Raw genomic sequence first — 8,181 nt, 5'->3', positions numbered from 1 at the left:
CTATCTTCTTAAAATTCAAAATTCAGTGACTTCTTAATTTTATTTTCATTTATAACAGGCTTGTCTTAAGTTCTGAATTACTATTTGAAGGTAATAAACTTAATTTTATAGAATTTTCAGAATTGAAAAACTTGAATTTTAAGCCATTAACCCATCTTCAGTAGCTGTTCACATCCCATTTCTAATAAACTGCAGCTTTCCATGCTTGACCTTGTTTGCTTTGTTTTCTCAGGTACACAGGCATAACAGCTTTTGGGGTTTTTAAAAGACAGATTCCACTGATCCATTCTGAATTCAATTTGTTTATGCAAATGAAAGATGTGTATTTGTGTGCACATGGAGAAGCAGTTTTTCCACTGACCAGGGAAGGGAAGAGGGGGCAGGAGAAGCATGCAACCTAGATCCCTCACATGCACATTTTACTGTAGGGTTTGCACTCCTATGAGAATCTAATGCCTGATGAGCTGAGGCAGTGATACTAGTGGCTGCAAATACATATGAAGTTTTGCTTGCCTGCTGCTCACCTCCAGCTGTGGCTTGGTTCCTAACAGGCCATGGACTAGTACCGGTCTGTGGGCCAGAGCTTGGAGATCCTTGCTGTAAACTGTCCAGATTAATTTTTTTAATCCCACCTTTATTATTTTTATAAATAATGAGATGACAGACATACTTAATACTCCTTCCATAAAACAGTAACATCTGCATATCGCAGTTCCTTGTGAAGAATTCAATAGGTTGACAAAAATTCATTCTAAACATCTGGATGACTGACTAATCAATTTATATATTCAGACCACTACCATGAACATGGTTGTAGAGCTTGTGGAATCTGTCTTTGAAATGCCATAGAAAGTGTATTTGGGCCTTAGGAAAGCCTTCAAAAGAGTATCTCATATTTGCCTTAAAACAATGTTAAAATAAAGATAGATGATATCACTGCTAGATGGATTCACAATTGCCTGGCTGACCACATTCAATGAGTGAATATTAATGGACCCAATTGAGCCTGGAGGGAATATCAAATGGAAACAACAGGGCTCTGTTTTGGGCCCTGTTCTCTTTCCTATTGTTACAGTATCAGTGATCTAGTTCAAAGGACACTTAACAAATCTTCAGATGTCACAAAACAAGGAAAGACAGGTATATATTTTAGAGAGGAGAAAATAAAAACAACTTTTACATGGCCAGTACTTCAGCTTCTGCTGAAGTACCCAGTGGTGCGCATGTGTCTATACCTTTTCCCTTGCAGAGAACAAAGACACTTCTTTAGCAAACATTAAACTTTGTCTTTCCCCAATTTCTTAAGCCTGCTTATTAATCCATTTTTTGTCTTGTGTAGCCAGCCCTATGAGCTAGTCCAGGGGGTAGGCAATCTTGGCTCTTTTATGACTTGTGGACTTCAACTCCCAGAATTCCTCAGCCAGCAAAGTCCACAAGTCATAAAAGAGCCAAGGTTGCCTACCCCTGAGCTAGTCCAAACAAGAAGCCAACCATGACTGCATTTATTATAAGAGTATAGTAACAGAATCTTGCAAGTCTGAAAGCACATCTGTCTCCTCTTTCCTTTGCCTTTACTGTTCAGGGAACTAGTAAGGGTCCCTTCTGAGGTGCTTTCCATACCATCATTTCTTCAGTGGGTTGACATGTCTCTTATCTGACTTTTGCCTTGGCTGGACACTTCCTCCTGTTTCTCAAAATTATTCCCACAGACCATAACACAGGAGTTCAGTTTCTTATTCTGATTTTTAGAAGTGACCTTGACCAAAGTGCATGCAATCTGTGGATTTATTATCCCCTACCATATTCTACATAGTTTTACACTTCCAGTTATAGATTTGTGATTTTTATTACTTCCCATCCTGTTCTAAATACTTACTTTGATGTTTCCAATGACATTATTTTTATGTACGTTTGTAGTTTTCTGTATTTCATGTTCTTGGTTGCCATATTATTTAAAGGTTTTAAAAATTGAAGTGTTGAAAAAAATGGATGAGCTTACTTAACATTCCAATTCCTTATAGATTTAATTATCTTGATTAAAAGCAACACCCTTTGATCTACATGTTTATTTCTTCAGTAACCTGAAGTCACAGACTATTAATACCGCACTTAAGCCTTCTTTAAACCCAACTGACATTAAAGGAGGAGTGCTCATTAATTCATCTTCACTGAACTATATACATGAATGGTAAAAGCTGAGATAATTTTTTGGGGGGGCAGAGGGGAGAGGGGTTATGTTTTCTGAAATGATATGTGTGATGTCTCAAGTTTAGTTTAGCTAGATAGGTTAGCTGCTACCAAGATAAAGCTCCTTATTAAAATAAAATCTTTGCTATTTCTGTTTGAGGTGCAGTCTATTTTTTTATCTTTCTATATGACAAACCTTTTACTTGAGGAATTTTCATTTTTTCCTTGCCTAGCATACTTCAATATATATTGGCCATTTAGTAGTGCTTCTTAGCATATGCATACAATGCACACACACACAAATGACCAGATCATAAATGCGTACACATCGTTTGGACAATCATATTTGTTACCATAAGTCTCACTATTCCATCCAGATTTATTTGCACTGTCTTCAAATTCTACTTTCTATTTAACCAGGTAGCCAAAACCTCCCAAAGGGCAGTTCCTTGAATGTAATTTCCATTTTGGAATAACACATGATCTGAAACTGGCTAAACAAATTGTATCAGACTGGTTTTGGGGATCCAAGGGGAGGAGAACAAAGATAAGACTTGCAACATGGGGTAATGCAACCAAAAACATAATGAAAAGCCGTTTCAGAAACATTACATTAACCCTAAGCAGGGAGACAGATACAGGTAATACTGGAGATTTAACCCCTTATATGAAAACAATATCCATGCTTTTCCTTCTCTTCTGAAAGATCAGCAAATACATGTCTTATGGGGGACATGTGCAATGTTAGTTCATATATTAACATTATATACTTGATAAGTCTGCAGTTCTGTAGTTTTGTAATCAAAGTCATAAAAATAGTATAAAATTTGTTTTTTATTTTTCTATGTGGTCTTCAATAAAGAATGTTTTACAAATTAATATACAAAAAAGAAAATTAGGAGTTTATAGAAGGGTCATAAGAGAGGGAAGGTAGCTATATATCTCTCTATATAAATATACACATAATATACAAAAATATGCTGGATATTGCATTTATGGCACAATATATATACAGATAAAAGCACACATATGGCATGTAAAATCATTTCAGCTGATACTTTTTTCAGATATAATGTGAAATCTTGCCATGATTTTGAACTTTATCAAGGCAGTAGAAATTTTTTCTGTGAGTTATTTGACCTTGACTTAAGCAGCAACTAAAAGGATAATTATTTTTTCTAAATATTGTCTGGTATTAATCTTATTTGGGAGAAGATGAATAGCAATGTTCTGTCATGTGATACAAAATCAAAATAATTCAAATGACATCCAAACCCACAGCACCTGGAAGAATTCGGCTACACATTTCGTATTTTTAATAGGAGCACCTATTTATCAGGAACACAGCAGAGATCAAGATATTGAATAATTAACAAATGACTCAAGTAGTATATGTGTGTGTGTGTGTGTGTGAGAGAGAGAGAGAGAGAGAGAGGTTGTGTGTGTCTGTATATGTGTGTATAAATATTCTAGTGTTTTCCCATCAATGCAGGGTCTGATTTTTTTCAGATGAACCAAGTGTTGATTCATTGGTTGCTGGATTGTTACCTGAACCTGATATTATGGTAGAAAATTGCAAAAAAACACCTTTTGGATATGCTGGATTTGCTTAATGACCATTTGATTCATTTAACAACCATATTATTCTTTTAACAGCCATGGTAATTCACCTAAAGACTGTTATGAAAATGATCATAAAATTGAGTCAGGTGACGCGAAGACCCATTTAATGGCTGCAACTTACAACCAAAGTTCATAAGTTGAGGACTACACACACATATATATTAAAATCTTATTTCAATTCCCTAAATATATTTTGCAGTAAATTTCCAAAATAATTAGGATGTGGACTCTGTCTACACAGAAACACATTTGATTAACATATGTTTATATGATTGTAGCCTAAGTGTGCTTTACTAGATATAACCTTTTCCTGTTGTGATAGTTTAATTCAGTCAAACTTCAAGATTTTGAACTGGATTTAGTGTGTTCAGACTGTTTACAAATCGCTTATGTTATTTTCTATTTTTGAAGACCAGTAATTATTAACTAACAGTTAATAATTCTTTCTGTAGAAAGGGTTTTCACTGAATTCACTGGAACATTCTTCTAAATAATCATATTTGGGATTGTACTATATAATTCCCAGAAAAACACAGTTTTCATTTTTATCCTTTTATGAAAGTGAAATTCTAGAAACCAGGATTCTTCACAAATCATCACAACTGCAGTAACCAAGATTATTATTTTAGTAAGATCAGTTTTGAGGAAATAGAAGAAAAAAGCACCAGGACTATTTGTAACATCCCCCAGTTTACCTTCTGTATTTTCAGTTTTCTGAAAGCAGGCCTACCACTATAGTCTGTCTATATTCTATAAAACCCTTCAGATTTCTAAAATGTTAATAAGAAAAAACCTCAAGTTTGTGCAAAAACCTCAAGTCCTACACCCTATATGCATTAATTAGTGTTGATAACTATCTTTCTTAGCAAACAAGAGTGAATAGTTAATCAACCTGTAGCTTTTAAATGCCTGAGAAAATTTAATCTGTACCTTCTAAGAATGAATTTAGCAACACTGCTATCAAAATTACTTGTACATAAACCCCCTAGAGGCTTCAATTGAATATAATGGGATCTAGCTCTAGATTATCCTATGTTGCTCTCATTGTAATGAATGACTTTTTTTTGGGAAAGCAAGCAATATGACTTTTCTATTCTTAAATTGAAAAAAAAGCAATTAAAAAATTAAATTTTCTGAACCAAATTTTCATAGCACTATGTTTAAGCTTAAACCTCAGGCTAGTTGAGTTTATTATGAATGGTCATTGCACTAGCAATAGCTCTTAGACTTATATACTGCTTCATAGTGCTTTATAGCACTATTTACAGCAGTTTACAGAATCAGCATATTGCCCCCAACAATCTGGATCCTCGTACTGACCTTGGAAGAATGGAAGGCTGAGTCAACTGATCAGTATCAAACTCCTGGCAGTGGGAAGAGTTAGCCTGCAATACTGCATTCTAACCACTGCACCACCACTGCTTTATTTATTTATTTAATTTTGATTCCTAGTGCTTCTGAATAACTTAAATATGCTTAGTTATATACAGGAGCAGGTAGGAAGCATTGTTTTTGACTGATTAAAACAGCTATGTCTCCTTGTATGATTACTATTATGTGGGAATTGTTCCTATCAATTGTTCCTATGTGTAGACGTGGATACATGTGCAGTCATGCATTGCATTGAATAAACATGACTGGATAATCTGTTTATGATTCATATTCATATATACAACAGTTTTAAAAGATGACAAGTTTGCTATGAGACAAAGACATTGCTATGAAAAGATTGCTATTTAGTAAAAAAAAAACATGGGAGTAGAGCTGAAATCACATTGTCTTCTTGATGTTTCTATTCAGTTCAGTCTTTTTTATTTGATATTCATGGACTAAAGTGATCCACCTATCATAAAAATTAAGAGCTATAGAATGGTGTAATTCCTAAAAGGGCAGAATTGCCAGAATTCTTATCCTGGGTTTGCTATTTTTCTTGGACTTTCAGGTAGATACACAATTATTATGAACTTTGGGGTGCCTTAATTTCTTAGGCAGCTATGTAGATCTTTATCAGTTTCACATTGCTGCAGTAGGAGAGGAGGAAGCAGTACCCCAGCAGGCTAGGTTACAAAGGAATTGCTGCCATTTTGCTGACGGTGTAGCCTTGTTTTGAGAAGAAAAAAAATACAGTGAATCATCTTTTCTCCTAGAAGAGCCACTTGCTGAAGCTTTTGGTGGCTCCAGGAGAAGATCTTGTATGATTCTTTTATTTATTGAGAGAATGTGGACTGAGTCTTATAAATGAGATATGAAGGCTGGTGAAGGTGGTTTGGGGAACAAGGCAATCCAAAGGTTGCTCTTTGCCTGGTCTCTGCCTTCTGATGCAATTAGCAGCTCATCATCAGCAAGATAGGAAGGTTGGGTGGAGAAGCCACTGTCATGTCCTCTGGCACCTGCTTTTTGCTGGCAAGGGATCAGAGTCACTGAGGAGAAGCGGTAGGCATCTAGAACTGAGGAACACCTGTGAGGCACTCTATAGAGATCTGATGCTTCAAATATATGATCGATATCGGAGAAAGGAACAAGAGCTTGAGTAGAGTCACATGAGCTCTTCTCTGTATCCTCAGAAATACAAGACTGGGCACAGCTTTCCTGGACCTGACTCTTCTGCTTCAAAAGCCGCAAATCATCTCTAAAATGGGGGTTAAAGAGTAAATAAAGCAAGGGATTCAGGCAGGCTGGCAGGGGCAGGACCACCAAAAGCACAGACTTGATGACTTCGGGGGTGATGAGAATGAGGCTAAGCATGGAAGAGAAGGTGAGAAAAGCCACCGGGCAGTAAAGAAGGCAGTTGGTGAAAATGAGCCAAGCAACATGTTTGATCATAGCACAGTCCCAGACAGAGTCAAACTCACCTTTCAGCAGGTTGCAATAGAGGCGGATGTATGTCCCAGTGATAATGAGGAAGCAAAGTGTATTCACTAGCACCAAAGCGACCATGAAACCCAACATGGAAGGTTTCCCATCAGGAAGTAGGTGGGGCAGACAGAGAGGGGATGCCCCATACTCCCCAATGGAGAAGAGGGGTAACATTGCAGCCACTGAAGAGAGGATCAGACAACTCAGGGCACCTGCCTTGACAGAGCCAAAGGAAGGAACCTTTCCATATGTCCGCATGCACGATACCGAAAAGCTGCACTGCACTGCAGCAAGGGTTAAGAGCAGAATGGAAGCTTCTGAAGCAAAAACTGACAGGAATCCAGTCACTTGGCACCCTGCACCCATCTCCCACCTGGCCCCGTATTTTGCAAAATGACCAAAGGTGACTGCATCCACAAATGCGAGAATAGCACAGTATATCCCTGTTAACATATTGGCTCCAGCAATGGATCCAATGATAAACTTGATTGGGGACAGATAGCCTGGCGAGGCAAAAACAACCACTATAACCAATCCATTGCACAGCACAGAAACTAGCATGATCAGCCAGACACCCAGGCGGATGACCCAGCTTTCAAACAGATGATCGCAGGGCTTGAAAGGACCTGGAAAGAAGGAAGGAGCCAAATTACTAAAAGAAAGAAAAAAATCACTGCTACAATAAGTGGCACAAAGACTGCTGAGGATCCATTCAAAAATGTCTTATAGTTATCCATATTGCCTCACTTGCATTTACAGATGATGATGATAATGCCAAAGAAGGTTACCAAAATAGAGAGCAGCTGTTCTGAAGCCAAAGGCACAAAGCAGTAAATTATCTTAATCCATCATTTTTAAGGTCATTGCTGCAATCAAAGTTTTGCAGCTGACCTTTCAAAAAAAAAAGTTCATTTGGGATATTATATTTGGCTTCCACTAATTGTAGGAAGAAACAAATAAATAGGAGAAAAAAACCTACTCTTCAAGACTACTGAAAAACCTGCTTATTTTCATCTGTGATTTCAACAAAAGCTGAGCCAAAGTGTGGTTTTGTTTCAGATAAGGGTACTGTGTGTGATTTCTAAAATATGTTTTAGGACTTATTGTGACATGATTTTTTTTCATAGTATTAGAAATTAAAAATTTGCTGTATATAAAAAAGAGGTAATCAAATTGTTGCATTTATTACCACTGCATTATTCCTAATGCAGTGACAAATGCATTTCTTATCAGCAGCCTTCACAGTGGCACTTTTTCATGCCACTCTTATTTTAGGCTTTTGTGGGCTTATGTGTCTAGAGATACTTAAAATATCCGTAATTTTTAACAACACTGAGATTGTTGTAAATTATATTGTATGTATTTTGGTAATGTTCTTACCAGGGCTGGGTGTACATTGGATGTTGGGATGTAGTTTTGAATCATCAGGGTCTAGCTGGAAATCATCCATGTCTAGGTCATCTAAACAGTAATAAAGAAATTACAAGCATGTTAATACTTAACTTGCTTTTATAC

At 36.7% G+C, this 8,181-nt stretch overlaps 1 protein-coding gene across 1 annotated transcript in view; it reads right to left on the bottom strand.

The window, feature by feature from the left end:
• Window positions 1–5,234: 5,234 nt before the first annotated feature.
• LGR6 (leucine rich repeat containing G protein-coupled receptor 6) overlaps window positions 5,235–8,181 on the bottom strand; it is a 128,068-nt gene continuing 125,121 nt past the window's right edge. The window contains exons 15-16 of the mRNA XM_015818304.2: window positions 8,047–8,127; window positions 5,235–7,292 (exon numbers count right to left, since the gene is read on the bottom strand). Of these exons, the coding sequence (XP_015673790.2) occupies window positions 6,043–7,292; window positions 8,047–8,127 (1,331 nt within the window). The 3' untranslated portion in view covers window positions 5,235–6,042. The remainder of the gene's footprint in view (window positions 7,293–8,046; window positions 8,128–8,181) is intronic.

The sequence above is a fragment of the Protobothrops mucrosquamatus genome, unplaced genomic scaffold, assembly GCF_001527695.2.
Source record: "Protobothrops mucrosquamatus isolate PMUCROS unplaced genomic scaffold, P.Mucros_1.0 scaffold712, whole genome shotgun sequence".
Classification (NCBI taxonomy): domain Eukaryota; kingdom Metazoa; phylum Chordata; class Lepidosauria; order Squamata; family Viperidae; genus Protobothrops; species Protobothrops mucrosquamatus.
The sequence above is the reverse complement of the archived record's forward strand: the minus strand, read 5'-3'. Positions and strand labels throughout refer to the sequence as shown.